At 35.9% G+C, this 26,789-nt stretch overlaps 2 protein-coding genes across 4 annotated transcripts in view; both read left to right on the top strand.

Moving 5' to 3' along the window:
• The window catches only part of LOC149941086 (tyrosine-protein phosphatase 69D-like), a 440,950-nt gene that overhangs the window by 213,578 nt on the left and 200,583 nt on the right, over positions 1 to 26,789 (top strand). The window lies entirely within an intron of this gene.
• LOC149941088 (uncharacterized) lies at positions 19,590 to 20,278 on the top strand. The gene is made up of 3 exons (XM_090177497.1): positions 19,590 to 19,600; positions 19,659 to 20,214; positions 20,270 to 20,278. Coding segments are annotated over exons 1-3 (567 nt in total). The 5' UTR covers positions 19,590 to 19,598.

Raw genomic sequence — 26,789 nt, 5'->3', positions numbered from 1 at the left:
CACGTATTCCTCGTGGTACAAAGTGCCGGGAATTATATACGTCAACATTGCTAGCGCGATTAAGAAGATCATTAAATTCGTTGTTCGCTCGCGTGTTTTATCGCTTAATTCGTAACAAAACAAATGTTCTGTCCAAAACACGGATGTCACGATTGTTTAATGTAATTATAGCTTTTCCTTCCCGCGAAAACAGTTGACGTCAACCATTAAAACTGTTTTGGCAACGTTGAAATTGAATAAACAGTAATTTAATAATTTCACTTCGGAAAAAGCGACGTTAGGTTCCATTGTTTTAAATGCGGGAAAGTTGCCAAGCGTATAAGACCAACTTTTTCCTCTCGAGCTCTTTTCCGAATGGAGTACTTACTCTTCACCGAGTCAATACTTACTCGAAAAGCTATCGCGTAGTCGCGAAAACAGTCCTTACCTTATCCCCGCCTTCAACCGATACGCACCCTAGCAGTATAAGAAGTACATAAGAACAACATCTTTTACAGGCTTTATTTTTCACCCTTCTAGTCGTAGTAGAAGTGGGAATGAGTCGAGGGCGTGGGTGGATGGAAAGGATTGAAGCTCGTAAAGTCTCAGCAGCGTCTGTCAAATTCTTTTCTGCCTCGAAGAATCTGCTCCTCTTCTTTTGTCATTGACCTGCCGTATTTTTTTACAAACGAAAGTAAAGTTAAAAAAAACGGCTCGTAACGTGATAGCTGTCAAGTTTATCTTCGCCCTCTCCCCTCCCCTTCTGACTTGTCGTAACTGGGGGAAAAAATAAAATAGGCATTATATTTTTAACGTTAGATTTTGTTTTACGCTGCTTGACTAGGTGGTGCTATATATATCGATGATATATTTTACTTTTATGAATGGTTTCCGGTATCCGCGGCTCTTTGATATATCTTCCTGATCAATGATGAGGAAATATCCCTCTTTATCGGGCTTTCTTCGCGGGTCAAAGGGCACTTTGATTCCGAAACACCCTTTTAAAAACGCTTTATATACTTCCCTCCCGTTGACGTGTTGATTTATTCCCGCCCATTCTTTAATATTAATAATTACGCTTAGGGTATGATATGTTATATTTTTCGTTGCATTCCACTTCAATTTATTGTTAATAGTTGATATTCTTGTTTCTTCGTTCTCGAAAACGACTTCCGGTCGTGTCTTAAGTTTCCTAGAACCCCTCCCGGTTAAGATTTTTCTCTACCTTCCGATAGGAACGTGGAGTCAGCGATTTAAAATCATCTTTTAATTCTCTCTGAAATCACCAGGTGTCTCTGATGTCGGTCGGGGTGCTCCTTCTTATTCTCCCCCCCTCGTTCCCCAATTCGCGGTTCGTCGGAACCATTTCTCAGGCTTTATCCCTTTCCATTCTCCGTCTTTTATTATCTTCGAGATCGTGTGTTTTAATCCCTCTCGTAATTCGGGTATCTTAGCCTCTGTCGTGGCCTTTTCTCGAGAAGCGAGCGCCTAAAAGTTGTTTTCTCCTCGATTGTTTTTGGTGAATGAATGACTTTTCCTTTTCTCCATTTGTCGAATATTCTCTCTTTCGTCGACACTTTTAGCAGCCGAATCTCGAATGAGGTTTTGTCGCCGCTGTCTGTATGCCTTTACACCTTTACTCTTAACGTCGGCCGGGTTTAGAGTTAGGACCCCATTCTCGTTCCCTTCACGGTCAAGCTGTTTCTATCCTCAACTGAAATCGCAATCATTTAATTCTTAATGTCTTTTGATTTAAATTCTAGGGTCGTGTTCATTTTATAGAACGCGCGATATTTATATCGATCCAACATATTTTTCTTGATTATTTTTGTCATTCTAGAAGTATGTTTAATTTCGTATATTGTAAAATTAAAATTAGAGTGCTTTTCATTTTGTTCCGCATTCTTGGCAAAGGCTTTGTTTTTTTTCTGAAACTGCTCCCCATTGAAATACTACTACTGGAAGGATTAAAAATTGCATAAACATAGCGTTTATTTAGTTACCCAAGCGTTTAGACTAGAACTGATGTAAAACTATGATAACTTCTTGGCGAACTTGTTTTCCAACATGGCCACTGTATTTGATTGAAGCTGCGCGGAGTATCGGTTTTAAAAAACGCTAGCCACGATAATCACAGTTTAACAAGTCGGGGGTGACTTCCCTCCCGCGCTGTTTCCTTAATAAGAGCGTAACCTAATAACCCTTAGGCCCAAATTAACCTTTCTTTATCCTTTCTTGAGTTTTCCAAATGCCTTCGCACGAGGAACCCTACACGTCGCGCTTCCCCGTATAGCGAGTTTCGTGGTGGCATCTTCTTGTTTATATTTGATCCGCCCTTTTTCTCGCTTCTCCGCGTTACGGCGAAGCTTTGCGGGTAAAAATCTCTTCGAATGGGCCCCCGAGTTTTCAAAGTGGACGTTGACTTTCGACAAAGATGGATGTCATTGGCAATGCCCCCGCGGCCCTTGGCCCCTTCCAGCGCGCCCCGCTCTTTGGACGTAGAGAGATACGTCCAGTAAAGATCACGGCAGCGGGAAAGAAGAGGAAGGATGAAATTGGATCACCTCGTCCGGCCCCAGGACCCTCCGCGTTCATCCAACAGTCGAGCCAAGGCTTAACTGACGTTTGGTTTCGTGACTGGACGTCACCGCGCAGACTATACCGGGCTCCGGCTGTCCACGGCGGTAGCGGATCAGCTGCGGGATCAACCTCGGGAAAGCTGTTTTTGAAAAGGAGCTGTGTACTAATTGAATAACCGTGTTTAAGTGGCTGGAGGGTGGATGAGAAGGTAGGCTTCCCTGGCTTACCTCGCCGCTCTCCCGGGCTGCCTCTTTTCTGCTTATTACGGCTTATTAATTGGTAATCGATCTCTCCCGGCCGTGTCGAGTCATCCCTTTTCAGCGGCTGATTCCGACCCTAGCACTTTCGCCCGAGTTAGCCTCGTCGATCTCGTCTTCGGCGAAATCAAGCCCGCATATTAGACCCGCCTCTCCGAGTTATCTAATAATCAGGAATAATGTTGGAATTTTATTATCCGTATTAATTAAAATAGCGAGAAAATGGCGGCAACCTATTAGGCTCTCTCGCCTAGTCATCGTGATTTACCGCCGAGTTCCCCGGCAGATTCGCAACCCTAAGCCTCGCCTCTGTATCTTTTGATGTATATTAATGTTGCTTTATTACAGATTTAATATCAATCCGGCACTCGCCGCGTATACTTTGTGATTTATATCGAGGATAAATTACCTACTGAGCGGAGAATCGAGAACGAACACCGCGCGCTTTACGAAGAGAATAGGTTCCGATACGGATTGGGAAGATCAACTGTTATCTACTCAAAAATATATCATCCAATTCTAACCCACGCTAACGATCAACTGGAGCGTCTCTAAGCCGTATACAGGGCTCCCACCAGGTCCCTAAAATGCCTAAAAGCACCTACTTTTTTTCGAGGTCCCTAAACCACCATAAAATCGGGATTTGGTCACTAAAATCACCCTATTTCTAGTACATTTGGTGAAAAGTACCATCGGCTTAAAATATTTCGTAGAAAAGCGAAAAAAACCCGATTTAATGTGATAGAATTATTACAAAAAAATTTAGTCATTTTTGGGATTGATAAAAGTTTTTTTAGAAATTAAAACTAAGTACTTAATTTTTGTGATAAAACATTTTTTTAAATTATAACTAAGTCAGTTTTAAAAATTTGCTGCTTTTAAAAGTTTAAATAAAGATCTTATTTTTGATTATTAAAATGGTCCCTATTTGGTTCCTACTTTAAAATATTTGGTTCTTATTTCCCTATTTTTTTTTTTGAGATTTTGGTGGGAGCCCTGCGTATAGACGCGATATCCTAAACTATAAAGGAACTACGATTGAAACGGAGCGGTTTTTTTCGAGCGTGTCTATATGTAGATAGAAGGCGGGGATCGTGTGTGGCCAAGGAATATTTTTATGGGAACATCCGGCACCTTCGGAAACCTTTCCGTTTCCACTTTTTGGCGCGATTTTAAGAGAGGGTCATCTCGAAGAGGCTCGCGGCTTCCTCCTGCCGATGACAGCTGCCGCCGCCAATTTCAACGTCCCTCTCACCCCTCCCGCTCATCGCCATCTTTCGGGGTTGGGATTTTTCCGCCCCTTATCCTTCTAAAAGTAGATACTAAGTCCACCCGTCACCGCGATCTAGGCGGCTCGAGGGAGTAAAGTCCGCGTGCGGGTGCCATAATCGCGCGGGTCCCGAACGCGATCGGAGGGCGTGTAGGGAAGAGGTCGGATATAAGAAGACGGGACGGAGGCGACGAAACTTCTCTTTGGAAGAAGCCAACTTTGACACGAAAGAAAGGAGAGAAAGTTACCTCGCGGTGGCGTCTCTTATAATAAGCCGACAAAAATGTCGCTTCCACACACCGACGGGATTTCTTTTTTTGCGAATAATCTCTCTTTAAGGGGACCGACATATACGTACCTACATTTCTATAAAAGGACTCTTGATGGCTGGCCATCCTGCTAGGGTCGGGAGTTGCAACGGCCCACGAAAGCGAGATTCCGCCCCGAGCTGTCCGCTAGATGGCATTGACGGCGGAAGAAAAGAGAGCCCTTCTTCTTTTCCTTCTTCAGCCTCGGAAGAAGAAACCTTCATCCGTTTTTCGCGCGCGTCCTGAGAGAGACGCTGGACCACCTTTTTTTTTGGGCGTCCAAAGGTTTTTCTGCCTTATAAATATCGTGACAAGCGTTCGAAGGAAACGACTCTGTATATATTATATATTATATATATATATATATATATATATATATATATATATATATATATATATATATATATATTTGTTGGGTTGATGTTGCTGCTTACTTTGTGATCGCTGCTGTTTCGTATAGCAAACTCGTTCGTGTCCGATTTGGTTTCTGGGAATTGTACCGCTAGGAATTGCTCCTTCGTCATCCTCTGCTATACAGGGTGGAAGCCTCAGCCGTGGTCCAGCCTCGGTACTTCTCCTAGTACACCAGAGTGCTGCGGGTCGAACACTTCTACAGGCGCTGGTAGGCCAAAAATAGACCAATGGGAGAATTGGAAGCCTCAGCCGTGGTCCAGCCTCGGTACTTTTCCTAGTCTAAAAATAGACCAATGGGATAATCTTCCAAATGCTTTTTCGGGCGATTGGATAAAGATGCGCTTCTAATTATCCCATTGGTCAATTTTTGGCCTACCAGCGCCTGTAGAAGTGTTCCACCCGCAGCACTCTGTTGTACTAGGAGAAGTACCGAGGCTGGACCACGGCTGAGGCTTCCACCCTGTACGTATAGAGGCTAAACCAAATTGTTGTTACTCCGAGTTTGTTGGCCATAAATAACTGGTAAACAATTTCCGGACGGTAACCGTATTTAGAAGTTAGAGTTAGTGTCGCTGGTGGTAACGTGAATCCTTTCCACGTGACACCATGAATTTTCCACTCTATAGCCACGGTATAGTCAATAAGAACGAATTAGTAAATGATGCCTCCTACTCAAACCTTCAATTTTTATAGGAAAAATAGGATTTTATTTCTAAAAATATAGGAATATTTTTTTCTAAAAATATAGGATTTTATAGGACTATACATGCTATTTCATTTACTAACTTTATGCATTTAAAAACAAAATCTATATTTAGTTTAATTAATCTTTGATTTTTATTTATAAAATATAAACTATTTAACCATTTTATCACAAGAATATACTAGTTGATAACCATGTTAACAATAAAAATAGTATAGACTAGAATGACTTTGTATATGAATTTATCCTATAGCTAAATCTAGCGATTCAATTGACAATTGAGTGGCGGGATTTAAAATGGGAAGAGTATCAAAATTATAGGACTTTTTGGGGATTTTCCTAAAAATATAGGATGTTATAGGACATTTTTGAAAATATAGGATTTTATAGGATTTTATAGGAATTATAGGACCTCTGGGTGCTCTGATGATGTAAATTTAGCGCTACGTTTACGAGAGCAGAATTACCGCGAAATAATTTCTCACGTACGGTTCGCGTTATTTTGTTAAAAATAAGGTTTAAAGTTTTAAATATTTCTAGAATAAAAATACAAAATGAAGGAATCTAACTTTTGAAAGCGATTCTATCGAGTACCTCTGAGGTTTTTAACAGAAGCCATACTATTATTAAATAATAAATGCTCTTATATTTTTATTATAATGATAACTTCTAATAATAAATATAAAATTAATACATGAAGCTATTTAATTAAATAAATTAATGATAATACTGCAAAAAGGAAACCAAACATAACGCGCCATTTTATGAACTAACGCTTCGACTGCAGCTGAATTCTACTTCCACTACGTCACTCTAAATTTGCTTCGCCCCACGCGTCGCCGGAGGTGTCTTAGGGTATTACAGTTGAATATTCATTAGGGTGGTTCAAAAAAATGCAAATATCGAAATGTTTTTGTGCACATGGATTTTCTTGTTCATTTTGATGAGAACATGACCCACGAAAAATTTTAAGTAAATTCATTAATATTTAGGACTGCCTCAACAAAAATCAACAGTTAGGACCTGGTTTTGTGGGGATTTCTGCCAATCATTTTATTGTGTACCGGTTCTTATTACTATAATAAACCCTGTGTAAAATTAAGTAAGTAATAAATATTAAATATTTCGTTCAGTTTAAAGTATTTGAGTAACATAATTATTTTTTACTTATAAATGGGTTTGTTTATAATGGTAAAACTTTAGCTCGTTGAGGCAGTCCTAAATATTAATGAAATTACGTAAAATTTTTCCTGGGACATTTTCCCACCAAAATGAACAAGAAAATCAATGTGCACCAAAACATTTCGATATTTGCATTTTTTTTAAACACCCTTCATGGGTTAAATAGATTCATGGAGACACGTATTCTATTCAAAATTGACATCCGATAAATTTATAATAATAAAGTCTTTAAAGAAAGGATCAGAAAGTCAGATTAAAAGAGCACAAATATGCGTGTAATAAAAAAGATAGTTTAAATGGTGTCGCGAAACATTTGATTGCCACAGATTTTAAACATACAGTAGATTGGGAAAACCCAGAACTTGTTTATTCGGAGTCGAATTATTTCAGATGAAAATTTATTGAAAGTTTTTTTTTATCAATTGTGCAGGAGTGGGAAGTTAAATTTAGAAGGGAATGGAGAGGCGAAACTGTGGAGAGTGTTAACGAATAAAATGTTTTTGTTAACGTTGTTGTGCCTGACCAAGACCGCTGGGATCATCGAAAGCTTACCATGAGATGCTTCCTTTAAAGACTTTATTTTTATTATTATTTATCACATCATGGATTTAAAAGGTTTTAAAAAATTTCAGCGTTCAGTCAAATGTAGTCGTTCGAAATAAATTCGTGGTTGAATGAGGTAAAATGTAGCTTATTCGTAATGAAAGACATGTTTTGCTGCCTCTCTTAAATAATGAATTAGAGAATTTTCCGAGCGTGTCATTTGAGAAAAACAAAGGATAATGAGGGAAACTCAACTTCTTGGGACAGTGTGAGATGGAAAGAATTTTTATTACCTCTTTCTGTTTTTCTCTCCATTTGAATTTTCTCTCGTCTTGTGTTTTTTTAGGAGAGCTGGGAATATAAATCTTGAAGCGCCCCATCGACTCTCGTTTTTTCTTTGTTTTCCAAAAATGGTAAATTCCTAAAAGTGGTGTCAATTTTTACCCCCGGCGACTCCGGGTATAAACGTCACCGCTGCCATTGTTTTTATTTTATTTTCCTCCCCCTTAACCTGGTTCCCCCACCCCCCTTGCGCACTTTTTTATCATCTTCCATTTATTTTCCCCTTCTTTTCTTTTACGATGGAAGAAAATTGCCATATACACAATTCACGAGTGTATGGTTGGTACGACAGGGCAGAGGGAAAAAGGCCCCTCTTTGATAGACGGTCATCTGGCCGATATGCCATGCTGGCGAAACAAACACGGCTATACCTTCGTTATCTTTTGTTGTTTCGTTACTCTATCTTTTATGAGCGTCGTACGACGGAGTAAACCTTCGCCGAATAAAGGTTGTACTAGTCCCTCTTTTAATACGTTAAGTAGAAAGTCTGAACTGCTGACGTAAAACAACACCAGACTTTTTGGGAAATTGAAAGACCGTATGCTTGTGTTATTCCAGCAACGGTGTACCGAAGGGTATTCTGGGCCAGAAACCTTATTTCGACAACTCTGAAGAAATGGTGGTTCTGGGTTATTTTCATAGATATAGGAAACATATATAAAGGTCTAGATAAAATGTTTCAAAGGGAGTGAATACGGAGGTGACAGCTAGCAGAAACGCGTAATTTCTGCTGGATAACCTTATAAGACGCTATTTATCGGTAAAAAGTATACTAAAAGTCACCAACAGATGGTGTATAAAGCCTACGGCCTGCGGAAAGGTCAAGCACTTAGTACTAAAATGCTAAGAGAGCTCGCGCTCTTGGTCACGTGCCTTCCTCGGTGTCTGTTAGGTGTCAATTCCATATTTTATGTTAGGCTTAGACGCCCCGAAATTTATCTAGACCTTTATATAAATTTCTTATATCTATGGTTATTTTTCGTTGGGACTGGTTCCTTGCTTGTGGGAGAGCTTTTATTTGAACTAACCGGTCTGAAACAATTTGGTTAATTTTAGTTGTGGTGGTGATCGCGGAATAATTGGCAAACTTTCATGTAATGAAGATTAATTTTTATAAAAAACTAAAATTGAAAATAACAGAATTGAAATAAGCTTGATTTTGGAAAGGGTGTCTCATTTGGAGAGCGACTTGAGTTTTGTAGCGTATGTTTTGAAGACTGAATAAATGGTATTTTTTCCAATTCAGTATCAAACCTAGCTCGTTTCCTGATCCAGCTATGGAAAAAACCCAACTCTGGAAAGTTACCCACTCTCAAATATTTCAATAGGCCTTTCTCTAAAGTAACATTGGCTTTCTTGTTTTGATGTTGCTACTGCGTCACGGGTGACGTATCGATGACGTTTTACTACGAAAAGCCCTGGACATAAGGGTAAATTCGACGAGGCACCCTATTTTTAAGCATCACCTAAACTCAACTACTACGTATTTCGTGGCGAATGAGCTACATAATAACAAGTTACGCAAGCGTAGCTTATTTTATAGAAAGGCCTATTGAATCTGATAACAATTTTATCGAGTTTCTTAACAAACTCTAGCCTAATTTTTTCTTTGATGAAATAATGATTTAAAAAAAATTTTATTCATTTCTTCATCCCTTCAATGCGATGTCCCTGTATTCCAGATTAAGAAATTTATTCATTAGTTTATTATTTAAGAAATTTATTAATTAATTTATTATTTAAGAAATTTATTAATTAATTTATTATTTAAGAAATTTATTCATTAATTTATTATTTAAGAAATTTATTCATTAATTTATTATTTAAGAAATTTATTCATTAATTTATTATTTAAGAAATTTATTCATTCATTTATTATAGAAATTTATTCATTCATTTATTATTTAAGAAATTTATTCATTAATTTATTATAGAAATTTATTCATTCATTTATTCTTTAAGAAATTTATTCATTAATTTATTCTTTAAGAAATTTATTCATTAATTTATTCTTTAAGAAATTTATTCATTAATTTATTCTTTAAGAAATTTATTCATTAATTTATTCTTTAAGAAATTTATTCATTAATTTATTATTTAAGAAATTTATTCATTAATTTATTATTTAAGAAATTTATTCATTAATTTATTATTTAAGAAATTTATTCATTAATTATTCTTTAAGAAATTTATTCATTAATTTAATCTTTAAGAAATTTATTCATTAATTTAATCTTTAAGAAATTTATTCATTAATTTAATCTTTAAGAAATTTATTCATTAATTTATTATTTAAGAAATTTATTCATTAATTATTCTTTAAGAAATTTATTCATTAATTTAATCTTTAAGAAATTTATTCATTAATTTATTATTTAAGAAATTTATTCATTAATTTATTATTTAAGAAATTTATTCATTAATTTATTATTTAAGAAATTTATTCATTAATTTATTATTTAAGAAATTTATTCATTAATTTATTGTTTAAGAAATTTATTCATTAATTTATTGTTTAAGAAATTTATTAATGATTTTATTATTTAAGAAGTTTATTCATTAATTTATTATTTAAGAAATTTATTCATTAATTTATTATTTAAGAAATTTATTCATTAATTTAATCTTTAAGAAATTTATTCATTAATTTAATCTTTAAGAAATTTATTCATTAATTTAATCTTTAAGAAATTTATTCATTAATTTAATCTTTAAGAAATTTATTCATTAATTTAATCTTTAAGAAATTTATTCATTAATTTATTATTTAAGAAATATATTCATTAATTTATTATTTAGGAAATTTATTCATTAATTATTCTTTAACAAATTTATTCATTAATTTAATCTTTAAGAAATTTATTCATTAATTTATTATTTAAGAAATTTATTCATTAATTTATTATTTAAGAAATTTATTCATTAATTTATTATTTAAGAAATTTATTCATTAATTTATTGTTTAAGAAATTTATTCATTAATTTATTGTTTAAGAAATTTATTCATTTATTTATTATTTAAGAAGTTTATTCATTAATTTATTATTTAAGAAATTTATTCATTAATTTATTATTTAAGAAATTTATTCATTAATTTAATCTTTAAGAAATTTATTCATTAATTTAATCTTTAAGAAATTTATTCATTAATTTAATCTTTAAGAAATTTATTCATTAATTTAATCTTTAAGAAATTTATTCATTAATTTAATCTTTAAGAAATTTATTCATTAATTTATTATTTAAGAAATATATTCATTAATTTATTATTTAGGAAATTTATTCATTAATTATTCTTTAAGAAATTTATTCATTAATTTAATCTTTAAGAAATTTATTCATTAATTTATTCTTTAAGAAATTTATTCATTAATTTATTCTTTAAGAAATTTATTCATTAATTTATTCTTTAAGAAATTTATTCATTAATTTATTATTTAGGAAATTTATTCATTAATTATTCTTTAAGAAATTTATTCATTAATTATTCTTTTAGAAATTTATTCATTAATTTATTCTTTAAGAAATTTATTCATTAATTTATTATTTAAGAAATTTATTCATTAATTTATTGTTTAAGAAATTTATTCATTAATTTATTCTTTAAGAAATTTATTCATTAATTTATTCTTTAAGAAATTTATTCATTAATTTATTCTTTAAGAAATTTATTCATTAATTTATTCTTTAAGAAGTTTATTCATTAATTTATTCTTTAAGAAATGTATTCATTAATTTATTGTTTGAGTAAAGTATTTATTTACATTTAGGGGGAATTATTATGTTGAAATGATTAACGGGCGTCAATGTCGAATTTTCCCCCGATACGGATGGGGGTGGAAAATCGTTACTGACTCGCGCTTCAATGGTGTTTTAGGGAACCAATGAGTTAACCGGTTTGATTTGAATGTTTGTTTAGGGGAAAGGAACGTACTTCTTAAGCACGAGGGGGATTGTTAGCAACACTAACAATGGTCTCAATAAATACATTATTCATAGTACCATAAGTAACATAATAACAATGTTATGAAGCAATGAACGATCGCGAAAGAAACCTACCAATCCGAAACAAAAACATTGCGCGAACGACTGTAGCGGTATTTCCTTATACCATAAGTAACATAATAACAATAAGTATGACACTTCCTATTGCTTTAATGCTAATTTTCTAACCGAACTTTTTTTGGCACTGATTCTCTCTTCAAGCTGTGACTTGGACTCGCGACTTACCGTTTTGGATGACTACTTTTTGATACAAATTTAAGCCTAATATCGGAGAGCACGTTCTGGAGTCGCGAGGGGCTTTGGCTTTGTTTTGAAGCCCGCGTGCGAATCATGTGTGATAAAAAAAACATGAGCTCGTGGCGCCGAGAAAACCTTTTTAAATTTTTATCATTTTAGCATGATATTTCGGCTTAGCGGAAGTCTCGCGTATTTTAGACACTAGAGGGCTCTGTGCCGAGAAAACATCTTGATTACGCAATAACTATGAAAATCAGTTTCGTTGTAAATCTCGTTAATTGTCGAACTTCTTGTTATTATGTTACTTATGATAGTACGAAATTTATGAAATTGTTATAAATATTTAGGTTAATTTTAATAGGGGCAATCGTACCATTTTGAATGGTTAAAATATGGATAGAGTAGCAATTTTGGCAGTATGTCCAAAATATTTTGATCTTTAACCTTTGTAGCTCTCCTCTACCGCGTCGCAGTTTGTAAAATTAAAGGGATAATTAGTTTTGTCATTCTGAAGTCTCTTATCGACGTACCTACGAAGAAAGAACGGCCGGTTTCTTATTTTTAAATGAAAGGAAGTTTGACGGTTTACGGCGGGGGAAATTTGGTCCGAAAGTGGTCCTTTGATGTAATGCAATTTGTAACTTAAGAATGCCCTAGACTCTTATTCTCTATCTCTCTCTCGCCAAGTTCGGATCGATCATCCTACGGCGAAAATTTATTGAAGGCGAAAACGGAAGCAACTACCCCGACCTTTCTCCTTTCTTGTCTACCTTTAAATCTACCTTTCCCTTCGCATCAGTTAGAAAAAGCAATATAGAGCGCCCTAATAAAGTTTTCACCGTTTTAAGAAGCTTTATACTATACTAAAAAATAAGAGTGTAACTTGCAAAATGAGCCCCATGTAAAAATATGTGTCAATTTTAATTGTTTGTCCGTTATTACTTGAGTGTAAATCTAATTGGAAGTTGGTCATTGAGTTAAGACGTTTTTATATCAGTGTTTTATGTGTGTGTAACGTTAAATTTGTTTTGTATATTTACTACCCTTTCGCTTTTAAAAGAAAGAGGATATTGGGGATTACTTTTGAGGTCGAGCGCAGAGCCATTGTGCAAATGCTATGGGAATCCCGCATTCCTTTCTAGGGTTGTCGGAGGCGAGCTGGCCGTTTGAAAATTTTCAAATCTCCTTGGTCAGTTCGTTTTCTGAATGTCCTCAGGACCTGGAAAAGTGCGGGTGGCCGACCGATTTCACATTGCTTGGAAATCGGGGTATTTTTTGGGCTTTTGTATAAAGAAAGTCGAGGGACGAAAAGAGGTTTCAAAATAGAGCGAGCATCACTGTGTATTTTATGCTCATGGGAAAAATTTATAAATATTTTTGTAACCCTTCTCAACCATTTAAATGTTTTTTGTATTAAATATTCTTTTACTTTTTCAATTTAACTTCGATTCGATTATAATTATTCCGTAGTCTTAAGCGCGCGAGTTATCATTTTTCAGTCGGTGGTGATTCGCAATTTAACTAGCTCTCCCTTTCGGTATGACTCGGGAATAAAATATCACACCCCATAAACATTTAAATTCACTTTCTCCACCAAACAAGATTCTTTACGTGGAATCTTCAATCAAATTAGTGGGGGTGACGAAGTTATAGTTCTGGGATGCCAAAGTGGTTAGCACTCGCGCCTCGCAGCAAAAGGGGCCAGGTTCGATCCCAGCTTGTGGCACTGGGTGAAACAGGGTTCGTACACGACCTGGAAAAGTCAGGGAATTTGAAAATGTTTCCAAAAGGTCAGGAAATTTTAAAAGGTTTCCAAAAGGTCAGGGAAACGTCAGGGAATTTTAAAAGGTCAGGGAAAAGTCAATGAACTTTAAAAGGTTTCCAAAAGGTCAGGGAATTTAAAAATAATTCCAAAAAGTCAGGCAAATAATTTTTTTAAGAAAATATTTTTTAAGATTTTAACCTCAAACCATTCATTCATTCTACAAAAATGGTCAGGGAATATTTGGCCATTTGGTCTGGGAAATCCTGGAAATGTCAGCGAATTTAATTCCGGAAATTTTGTACGAACCCTGTGAAAACTCGGTACCACTCCTTCCGCGTTGAGTTTGTTAGTTATCCATGCTTGTTAGAGGACTTTTTTCTCTAGCTTTTCGGTTTCACCTTTCCATAAAAACTTACTGAAGTGAACGGTCAGAATAAGTGTAGGGAGCTGGCGTGGTTTGAAGAGCTTGGCCACCATCCTCCTACGCGACCACCTGTAATTGGCTTCGCGAGTCTTTAGTTGACTTAGGCCCGTGTGGTTTCTCGGGTATTAGCTTAGCTGATTATTATTAATAGCGAAATAATCCTACGCGAGGAATTACGGACAGTAATTGAAATTGAAACGACCTATAGACATTTCGTAACGTAGACCTATAGCTCGTTTTGGCGCAGCCGTGTCCTTTCTGGAAATCGCGAGTTTCATTTCCAATTAGAGGAACACGTACGCGCTTTGGAAAAAGTTCCCGCTTGAAAATTAATTAAACTACTTTCCTCTACTTTTCCCTCTTTCGGGGTTAGCTTCTGGATTTCGGGTTTTTGGGAAACGAATCACGTATTTTTCTTTTTCTTTTTCTCATCTGTCGCTAAACTATACTTGCCATCCCGCGTTACCCGTCCATTCCGTCAAAGGCTGGATACGAGGCGAAATATCCGCTTCGATGTAACCCGTACGTCCGGCCTTGGACTTCGGAGTCAAGTATTAAGATTTGTTCATGAAGAAAACGACGTTGCTAAATTTGGTATGCCATAGTCGTCTCCTCCTTTCTAGCCTTTATTTTTTTGTCGTCAGCTCATACAGTGGACGTTTTCCCGGCCAATTGAAAAGCTGAAGCCAGATTTTCTCTTTTTTTTTTCGCCGCTCGGTGAGGTCACCGCTGGATGGTGCGGCGGAAAACAAAGTAAGCCGGGAAAAGGGGGGGGGGGTCGACTTTTTCGCGCCCGAAATGAAACTAATGGCGCTTCAATAATGGATGAAATAGAAAGGCTTAAAAAAAGAGAGAGAAAAAGGGAGTAATTCCGCGAAATTGGTTTCTTAAGAAACTCTACCTTCTTTCTATATTCCCCTTTTTAGTCAACCTTGACTCTATTTTCAATTTACGACCTTTATCCTTCGCCACCGTTGATTTTGAACTTATTAAAAGAGTTTTCCGCCATCTTCGTCACTTATGGCGAAATCGGCGAAACTTTAACGTCGCTTTAATTTATTGAAGGTGACGAACACATTTAATTCGAAGATCGACTAATTGGTATAGATTCGGATTTAATTAGAAGCATCCTTAGTCGCGAAACCGATTTTCTGGAAAACGTGGACTGTTAATTTGGTTTTATTATTTCTTCCGATACACAATTTATTGGCACTACATTCGGATTTTTTTTCAAGCTTAAAGAACTGCGCTAGTTACTTTTTTTTAAATCTTATTTAAGGATCAAAGTGTTTTTTATTTACTGTGATCAGTTTGGGACTTTATTCGGCGGGGCTTTGCTTTCATCATTCTTTCACTCTTTTGTAAGTGAATAGGAAGAAAACCCGGAAACAAAATACCAAAGCTGACCGAAGCGTTTCCATGGCAACGGTTTTCCTTCACGTCCGCTTCCTCTAACATTATTTTCCTCTATATACGTTTACAAGTATAAGTCGCGCGGACGGAGATGCCTTAGTGGATTGCCGAACTTCCTTTACGCGAGTTTTCCTTTTATTTGGCATAACGTTATTGTTTATTTCCTTAAACCTAGGAGCAACAAACACAAGGAGAACGGAGCTAGCCTTTAAACACGCTAACGAAGGGTTGTGTACGAATTTCATTGGACGAGCGTCACGAGCCTTTACGATGAACGTTTTACGGGCGGGGGGGAAGACAATTTCCGAATTTTCCCCTTCCGACGGCAGCAGGCGCTAAAGCGTCTAGCCAATGAAAAACGTACGCAAGAAAATCTACGACTTTTGACCGGTTGCGTTCTCCTTGTGTGGGGTGTTGTGTTTGTTGCTCCTAGCTTAAACATTCTAGCATTTTGAAACATCCGTTGTACTATAAATCTTTCTCGTTCTTTTTTCCTTTGAATAAATTATGGGCTTTTACGTTTGCGTTTGTAAGTGGAAATCGTCAAATCAGAAATTATTCATTGTCATTTTGAAATATTTCAGGTGTCCTACGAGAAAAGTACTAGAGGAATAAATAACTTCCCTTTTAGATCAGTAGATTAATAATTGATGGAAACCTTACTTCCGAGTTTAGTCCCTAAGGCTATTTTATATTACATCAAAGAGTATCTTTGATGGAGATATTCATATATACGCTATTTCTCCGCGCCGTCCGCGGTTTAAAAACTTTCGGCCTAGTATAGAAATTTCTATTAATGTATTTTCCGGGAATCGAGCTTGGAAGTCTTCCATTTTTTATTTCCTTGTGGCAAACTTTACCATCTCCTTACCTTTTAATCGCACCGTCGGATAACCAATTGCCGTCTTGTAGTGAATTATAGCAGGGTTCGTACAGAACCGGGATAAGTCAGGGATCTGTAAAGTGGAGGGAAAATGTCAGGGATCTGTAAAATGGAGGAAAAATGTCAGGGATAAGTCAGGGATTTAAATAATTTCGTAGAAAGTCAGGGATTTAAATAATTTCGTAGAAAGTCTGGGATAAGTGAGGGATTTAAATAATTTCGTAGAAAGTCTGGGATAAGTGAGGGATTTAAATAATTTCGTAGAAAGTCTGGGATAAGTCAGGGATTTAAATAATTTCGTAGAAAGTCTGGGATAAGTCAGGGATTTAAATAATTTCGTAGAAAGTCTGGGATAAGTCAGGGATTTAAATAATTTCGTAGAAAGTCTGGGATAAGTCAGGGATTTAAATAATTTCGTAGAAAGTCAGGGATAAGTTAGTCAACCAAACCACACATTAACAAAGAATTTTTGACCTTAACTAATAAAAACAAATGTCCAAAAATATAACCAAAAAGACCAGGAATATTCGCAAAAATTGGTCATGGATAACCTGGAAAAGTCTTTTAGATCAGAAATTTTCGTACGAACCCGGTATAGGTCTGTTTCAAATATAATCGCCAAATTTCGCGCAATTCTTATAAGAATAAGTCGGGGCTCTTACGTAGAACGCCTTACCCCCCGTCATGCGCGCTGCTGCTTTTTTGTCCCTTTGATTGGCCAATCGGAAAACCTGAGCAAATGGTCATCAACTGACTGGGGTTAGGAAAGACTGTGTCCGCGCTCTCTGGGGATACGGCCCCAATTGTGTCCCGCTTCTGGCCTCTATTTAGTTGGCCGTCACAATCGTCAGCTACATAACAGCCTTGTTAGCGCGCGCAATCCCCCTTTCTTAGGCTAGCCCTCCGAGTCACTTTCTTTCGACAAGGCTACTAACGTGTAGCTCTCTCCGTCCGAAAACAAGAACACGCGAGTCACGTCTGATAATGGAGCTTGATGTTGTTGCTAGCTGAGGACTTCGGAAGGCGCATACCAATAGCTCTTCTTTTTATCTCTCCTATAGATGTACTCTATTATCAACTTTGCCGCTATACGTGGATAAATAAGCTTTCTGCTACGATATCATTCCGCCTACGTTGCTTAGTTGGCAGTTACACTTTCTACTTCCCACTCGGCGTTGCCAACCGTACTATAATTATAGTACATTTCGATAATTTTACCTTTCAATTTTCTCCGTACTATAATTTCAATCGCGTACTTTTTTGCGATAATTTTCCTATATTTCCGATATTTGCGCCAAAATTAAAGAAATATTAGAAAGTTATTTTCTGTTAACTTAAGAACACGCAGTTTCCATTCTGTTATATTACACGTAGTAGGCTAAGAAAGAAAATATTAACCTCCTTGGAGTATTTGATTTTTACCTTCTTAGAATCGCAAAATCGGCTGACTAATCAAGCGTGTTGTAGGAACGAAAATGGTCGTGAAACTACAAAATAAATATGAGTCACAGCCAACTATGATCAAGTGCTACCACAAAACTGGCCCTAGTTGTGTACTATAATTTTCGAGAAAATTCGATAATTTTTTGGGTTTTGATTCTATAATTTAAGTTTTGCGACCTGACTAACATGATCGATAAAATTATCATCTTATAAATCAACTTTTACTTTACACAAATTCTTCTTTTTATTATATTGCAGTAGTAGGTCAAAAATAGATATAGCCCCTGTAGAAGTGTTCCAACCAACGCACTTCGAGGTGCCGGGACAAACCGACTTCCAGGGCTGTAAGGTAGTTAGCTGATAGTGCCGTCAAAGGGGGCCTTACGTACGGAATGCGATGGCACGATGTCATGTGGAATACGAGTAAAAAACTAAAAAATGACCCAGAAAACTTAGTTTTTAAGAGAACGACGGAATGGGTGTTGGATGACGAGCGTTAGGAGATATTCGAAGTTGACTGTTGAAAATGAGCCCGCTCTTTTACGGCTTGAATTTTTCTTACGTCCGCAAATAAAGTTCAACCGTAGGAGTGATGGATCATCGAGTTTTCTGTTTAGGAACGACGGAATAAAAAGTATACGATGTGCCTTCCAAAAACTCTTCCTCTGAAAAAAAAATATAAAGTTTTAATATTTATTATGGCCCTCCGCCATCGTAGCCTTCTGCCACTCTTAAGATCAGAGGAGAAAAGAAAGAAATTTCACTAAAAACTGAATAATATTTTATACATGGAAATTTTAAGCGGGAAAGATGGGGGGCTGTTTTAATTATAATTATGTCGTGAGAAAATGGCCGTCTCAGACAGACATGACTGTTTTTTGGGTCTCTGTAGGGTCTTCTTATAAAATTAAACTACCATTTTTTCTTTATTATATTACACTTAGTATCTCGAGTGGTGTTAATACAAAGTTATTTTTAAAGCTCAGTTTAAAATTTAAATTTTCTTTACCTACCTTAGAAACTAGCAGTAGAAGGAAAGTGAGGGTGTGGCATCGATCCCGGGTTCGGGTTTGGGTTCGGGATCGAAATCCGGGATTTAAGGGATGAAATGGGGGTAAAATCATTGAAAAGTCAATGTATTTAGGGTATTTCTCGCGACGATTTGTTTTCCCGTATATCAACATATTGTGTCCAGGCCAACTTGTTCATTTATCTACGCTTATCTCGAAAGATACTTGAACGTATATCTTATCAAGTTTTATCGTACGGAATAAGTTGAAATGATGTAAAAATTGATAACCTAGGCGGCGCGTGCGCAGATTACCCCGGGGGACGCGGTTAATTTGAATTTAAGAGTTTTTTGACGTCATGGAATATGGGACGCGGTTAACGTGCGCGGATTGGGGCGCGGTTAATTTGAATTTAAAACATAGATTTGAGTGTTTTGACGTCATGGAATATTCGTTGTTAAAATGACGTAGAATGGAAATATTTTTAAACTTAATTTTAATATCATTGTAGTACTTAAATATGCTTGACACTTGAACCTTTCTCACGAGTATTTCAAACGAATATCTAAAGTTTAAGTATGAGAAACGTATCGTTCTCAAGTATTGTAATTGTACACGTGATTCCGTATGAGGACCGGGTAAATTCCTATATACGTAACGCGATACACTTCAAAATGCGTATACGTAGAATGGAATTAATTTTAAACTCCATTTTAAAAAATAAGATATCGAAGATAAATAATTTCAGAGTATAAAAAGGGAAAACCGTATAATAGTAAGACCATATTTAGAAAGTTCACCATCTGAATTGTATTGGAAGTGACTTCGAGGAACCTTAAAATGTAAGTAGGAATACTCAGTGATAATTCTTAACTTTGTCTTAATGTATTTATTTTATAGGAATTGTTCATTTCCTGTGTCTGCTGACAAAGGGTTAATCGTTTATGCAGATGAAACCATCTACTGCGGTCTATTAGATTTAACAAAGGGTATCAAACTAACAGAAGCGGAACTGCAAGAGCTATGGACAAAGAAAGATGCCATTGAAGCTTATTTCAATAACGAAGCTGAAACTTCGTGGGTTTTCACAGGTTCTGAAACTAAACGGTTTTCGGTTCATAGATTTGCCGAACAAAAGGTTTTAGATGTTAGACAAATGTACCATGGTTATGGAGTAAACTATGGAAAACTGTTACCGACTAAAGAGGGGGTAGCTTTCGCTCAATCTTCTTGGTTGAATTTCCTCGACCAGTACAAGTCTATTCAGAAGTGTTTAAAGAAAATCAAGGAAATAAAGGAGGCGATGACTAACGTTGTAATTAAACAATTACACGAAGCTCTTAAGAAAGCGTGCAATGGCTGTCAAATTGATCATCCATCTCAACTCCAGCATGATTGTATCATGACGGATTATTCTAAGCGCGTAGATTTGCATTTTTATGAAATAATTATGTCGGTAGATTGTGAAAATATTATTGAAATGTTTACTATTCGCTGTGAATTGTCGAAAGAAATTTTAAATAATATAATGTCACTAATAATATGCAATGCTAAAAACTTGTTAAAAAGTTAATAAAATTGATTGCACTAATGTTCCGATTCTCATTTACCATTATGGATTTAAGCTTACAACATCCAATGAATGGGCTTGTAGCCGGGTCCACCCAATGCGGAAAGTCATTCCTGGTGGGACGGTTGATTCAATATAAGAAGACCTGTATATCCCCTCCTCCGGAGAGGATAATATGGTGTTATACCGAGTATCAGCCGAAACTATTTCAATCAATATTAGAACACACACCTTCAGTCGAGTTTCACGAAGGGTTACTCGATGTTAATATATTAAACCCGCAAATTAGGAATTTAGTTATTTTAGACGATTTGTTATGCGAGATATCTAATAATAAAGATGTAACTAATTTATTTATTCGTGGATCTCATCACAGAAACACCTCCGTACTAATTTTAATGCAAAACCTTTATTACCCCGGAAAAGAAATAAGAACTTTAAATTTAAATGCTCATTATCTATTTATTTTTAAATCACCACGAGATAAATCAACAATTTATCATCTCGCGAGGCAGATATCTCCAACCAATAGCAAATACGTTATTGATGCGTTTCAACAAGCTACGTCACGGAAATTTGGGTATTTATTAGTTGACTTGAAACCTCACACCCCAGATCAGTATTTACTACGAACAGGTTTAATACCGGGTGAAGAATCGGCTGTCTTTATTCCAAAATGAAGTGTATTATAGAAGGGAATTTTTTTAGGGTTAATCGAGAGTGGATTATTAAAGAATTAGCTTACGTAGTATTAGAAACTGAAGAATCGGAAGTGTTTACTTTCAAATCTCCATGCCCTTTCAAAGAGCTTTCAAACGAAAATAAAAGACAATGCAGATGGATATCTCATAACATTTGTCATCTTCGATGGGATGACGGCGAACGTCCTTACAGAACGAGACGTGACATTTGCAATCAGATAGCGGAAAAAGCTACTTCGTTTTTCACCAAAGGTTTAGAAAAAGCTGCAGTATTATCGACACTCCTCGGTGTTCCAGTAACTAACATCGAAGATACCGGTTGTCCTAAATTATCAGAACTAGAAGACGTTGAATTAAACTGCCCTTTTCATTCCGAAACTGTTCATTGCGCTTTAAGAAAGGCTAAGAAAATCTCTAAATGGATGTCTCAAAACGAGTAAAGGAAAACCTAGACTTTCTACGTTTCCTGACATCCTGTAATCTAAATCAAAGAAAGACAGCTATTAAATACGCTAGCAAGGAAGCTATACTGGCTCTCGTTGAATGTTGTATAAATGTATTACACGGAACAATTGAACTGTCAGAACGTCATCGTAAGCGGTTAAAGAAACATAGCGCGGTTATACGAAACGTGTCGAAGAAGAATCCTATATCAAAACGACGAAAGATACTGGTACAAAAAGGTGGTTTTCTTCCATTTTTATTAGCGCCACTGCTATCTATCGTTAGCTCAGTCGCCGGAAGTGCAATAAGCCGAGCTATAAACCGATGATGGCTCGAAAAATGCTTCTAGTACCTGAAGATGTAATGGAGAGATTAAAAAACACTCCACCTTCCAAAACAGAAGAAACACCTGAACTTCAAAAAGAGAAGACACTCGATGATGAAATGAAATCTATTCTAGATAATCCAGATTTAAACGAATCAGAGAAATTAGCATTATACAATCAAACTCTCCAACGACGGTTAACTTACGTACGTAAAGAGCAAATCTCTCCCGTTATTGAAAACTCTGAACGGCCTAAAACCTGGTTCGCGCAAATATCTTATTCTCTACCTGCAACTTATGTTAGTGATGCGATTTCATTATACCGAGCGACTACGGAAGATCCGAGATATATTAGATGGACTAACTCAGGAGAGCTTTCTATTCGAGGACAAGTGATTGGAGGATCTAATATAATCGATCTTTTGTATGACGCTGTGAGAAAAACGCCTGGAACAGCGATTGATCCTATAGGAGTTACAGAGTTTTACGAGGGCATTCATAAGTCAAATATTTCAAAACGTTTAATTAAAAATCCTGTAAGATTGACACTGTTAAAAACATTCGCTGTATTTCATACACCACCAAGTAGTTCAATGTTATCATCATCTTCACCTAGTCCTCTAAGATCTTGGATACATACTAAATAAAATATATTAACCTGATAATTTTGTTCTCATTTCATAGTATAAGCCTACAATGGAAGGTTGTACAGAAACGGTCTCTTTAGGACTTTTAGCCTATTTATCACAATCATTTTCAAAATCACCGAAAATTATCACAGCTGTATTAATTATCATAGTTATTATAATATTAGAATTATTTAATTTCCTTTTTTGGCGTTACATGCCATTACATCAAAATATTACCCAATATGGAGAAAGAACTTGAGCAGATCTATACTAACCCCGCAGACCCAGGGTCATTCGCTGGAGTTCAAGCGCTCTATAATTCAGCTCGACATAAAGGTTTAAAGGTTTCATTGGAAAAAGTAAAACAATTTCTAATAAAGCAGGATACATATACGCTGCATAAACCTGCTAGAAGACGATTCAAACGAAATCGAACTATTGTTTATGGAATTGACGAACAGTGGCAAGCGGACTTGGCAGATTTTCAGAAGCTGTCTAAATATAATTCAGGATCTCGCTACGTATTATGTATTATCGACATATTTAGCAAATACGCTATGGCTGTAGCGGTTAAAAATAAGAAAGGTGTAACAATTTTAGAAGCGTTACGTAACGTTTTTGAAAAAGGCCGTCAACCGAAAAGAATTCAAAGTGATCATGGAAACGAATTTGTCTGTCAAGAAGTGCAGAGTGAATTAGAAAGAAGGAACATTAAATTTTTCGCTACCCGATCGGAAATGAAAGCGTCCATTATTGAAAGATTCATTAGAAGTTTTAAATCTCGTTTATATCGCTATTTCACGCAGAATAACACCCTTAAATATATCGACGTTTTAGATGATATTATAAACGCTTATAACAATAGTTATCATAGATCAATTAAATGTAAACCCGCGGAAGTTACTCTAGATAACTCTGCTAAAATATGGAAAAATCTTTACGGTTCGGTAAATTTTTCTCCTCCGTTAACATACGCGTTTGAAATTGGAGATATTTGTAGAATAAGTAGAAATTTATCAATTTTCGATAAGAAATATAACCCGAATTTTACTACAGAATTGTTTAAAATAGCTGAGAGACTACCACGTGACCCACCTGTATATAAGCTGATGGATTTAAATTCTAACCCCATTTTAGGAGTATTCTATCGAGAGGAGGTTCAGATTGTTGGTCGAGATTTAAAAGACTGTTACTTCATAATCGAAAAAGTAATAAAAAAGAGGAAAAAATCGGACGGTCGCGTAGAACTGTATGTCAAGTGGCAAGATTACGACCCTACATTTAATTCTTGGATACAAGAAGTGGATTTAAAATGAGTTTTTACGTAACGCTACCTTCAGATTCCTCGTCATTATATTACCAAGATAATAGCGTTGGTAAATTTCGAACGTATTTAGCTGAACCGTTAAGATTTGAGGAACAGTACGAAGTTGGGTTAGCGGAAATAAGCTATCCTCGGACATGGCATAACGTTCGAAAACCTAATCTATTGGTTATTAAAGACCCTCTCGAATATGATAAAATGACTGATAACCCTCTAGTTAAAGACCCTCTCGAATATGATAAAATAATTGAAGTTCCCGCGGGTTTTTATAAAACTCCGGAAGAACTATTACATGTTATGAACGTCCACAACCAAGAAGAAGAACAAGTTACATTCGCTTATTTAAATTATTCTAATCGAATTAAAGTTAAATTGCAACCGAAAATCAGAGCTGTAATTGGCCCCGATCTATCGATTTTACTAGGTTTTAAGGATAGAAGAGATAATGATTTCACCATTTTAAATTCAATGATAACCCCCTACCCAGTTGATATGAACGCTGGGTTACATTCCTTATTCGTTTATTCCGATCTGGTTGAAAATAGCGTTGTTGGGGATAGTTTAGCACCTCTATTAAGAATCATAAGCGTCGAAGAGAAAGCCGAGTCTAATGGGAAAACAACTACAAAAATATTTTCACAACCTCATTACCTACCAGTCGTGTGTAATAATATTAAGACTATAGAGATTAATATAACAGATGATTTAGGTGAGCCAATACAGTTTCATAGTGGAAAAGCTCACGTTGTATTACATTTTAAACCCCGTAAAATGTGGACTTCACTATAAACCTTTAATCATTCAGGACACACCTTCATTCTAGCTTAAGAGAGCGAACAGTTAACATCATGAGGTCTGAATATTCACCTTCAAGAACTGATTATGAAAGTTACTATTTAAACCAGGTTGGTTTCGGTGGAATACCTGTATATAGAGGTTTAGCCGTGCAAAGAGGACATGGACTAGGAAATATATTATCTTCAGCGTTTAGATTCGCGGTACCTTTACTGAAGAAAGGCGCTACTTACTTGGGAAAAAAACTTTTAAGTACCGGAGCGAAAGTAGCGACCGATGTTGTTAGCGGAGTCCCAATTAAAACAGCGCTTAAATCGCATTCTATTAACGCTGGAAGGGAAACTTTAGCTTCAGCAGCTGATGAAGCCATGAGACTAACATCTTCAGCTACGGATCATATTAAAAGAATGACGGGTTCCGGAAATAAAAGGAAACGAACTCAATCGAAAAGCGCCATTTCAACAGCAGGCAGGATAGCGAAAGGACGGTTCCCTAAACGTTCCGATATATTCTCATAATGTCCCTTTTACACCCGCACTCAGTTGAGTGTATAAATTCCGAGCTAGATTTGTTTCAAGTACCTATGACACAATCTTCGATTATTGGTGGAGAATGGGTTGAGTATAATCCAATATCAAATATAGTTGATAACGCATCAATTACATTTTCTATCAACGGTAACTCTGAAACGTATATAGACCTTTCACAAACTTTGCTGCACGTTCGAGTTAAGGTAACTAAAGATAATGGTCAACTACCGCAACCCGCGGTTCCAGGTGTTGCGGGTGGGGCCGCCGGAACTCCAGCTGACAATATCGCCCCCGAGAATTTGTTTCTTCATTCGCTTTTTAGCGACGTCCACGTATTTCTTAATGAAAGATCAGTAACACCTTCCAGTCAAAATTACGCTTATAAAAGTATGATACAAACTTTATTAACGTTCGGAGATTCTGCGAAAAAAAGTTATTTAACGAGTTCACTTTTCTATCGGGATACGCCTGGAAAGTTCGATTCATTTTTCGATAACGATGGTTTCTCTAAACGAGCGAGTTTAGCGCAAAAAGGGGCGATTGACTTGTTAGGCGTAGTCCATACTGATTTATGTCAACAACCACGCTTTTTATTAAATATGGTTGATTTGAAATTTAAATTCGATAAAAATAGAGCAGCTTTTTGCGTTCATTCCGACGTAAAATGTAAAGTGGAGATTTTATCAGCTTCCCTTTATCTGAGGAAAGTTAAAGTGATACCGGAACTATCGCTCGCTCAAGCCAAGGCGTTACAATATGGAACCGCTAAATATCCTGTAACTCGTTCGGAGTGCACCTCATTTTCTATACCCGCTGGACTTATGGCTAGTGTGCAAGATCATTTATTTACCGGACAAGCACCTAAGAAAGTTGTTATCGGGTTTGTGGAACAAAAAGCGTTTCTAGGAGATTTGAAAAAATCCCCGTACAACTTTCAACATTTCGATTTATCAAGCATTGGATTGTACATTGACGGTAGCAGCGTCCCTCATAAGGCGTTATCTCTAAACTTTGAGGAAAATCTATATATTCAAGCGTATTGCAATCTTTTCATTCAAACTAATCAGTGGAACGTAGATGAAGGGAATCAGATAAGTCGGGAAGATTACCCTAACGGAAATTGTTTATTCGCGTACAATTTAACCTCGGATCTTAATAACAACGCTAATCACTTGCATCTTGTAAAAAACAGTAACCTGAGATTAGAATTAAAATTTGCAAAACCGTTACCGGAGACGATTTCCATTCTAATTTACGCCGAGTTTCAAAATTTGATTGAAATTGATAAAAATCGAACCGTGATTTTCGATTACAGTAATTAATGGATTCGCTACAGATAACTAAAATACTTGAAAAAGATTTAAGTACTAAAAGTATATTTCAAGGCGTGTTCGCGGCTGACAAGCTACCTAAATACGTAAAAATATTCCCTTCTCTATTTATTGTAAATACCGATACGAGTGCTGAACCTGGAGAACACTGGGTTCTAATATATTTTTCTAAACATAAAAATTGTGAATTCATGGATTCCTTTGGAAACCCGCCAGATTATTTTAAATTTAATGACTTTATTGAACGAAACAGTAAAACTGTAACTTTTAATTCTAATCAATTACAGAGTAATTCTAGTAATACGTGTGGAGCATTCTGTATCTATTTTGCTATAAACAGGTGTAAAGGAATAGAAATGTATAACATTGTGTCTAGGTTTAA

The sequence above is a fragment of the Leiobunum rupestre genome, chromosome 6 (assembly GCF_980474605.1).
Source record: "Leiobunum rupestre chromosome 6, qqLeiRupe1.1.hap1, whole genome shotgun sequence".
Taxonomy (NCBI): domain Eukaryota; kingdom Metazoa; phylum Arthropoda; class Arachnida; order Opiliones; family Sclerosomatidae; genus Leiobunum; species Leiobunum rupestre.
This window is presented reverse-complemented; position numbering and strand designations above follow the sequence as displayed.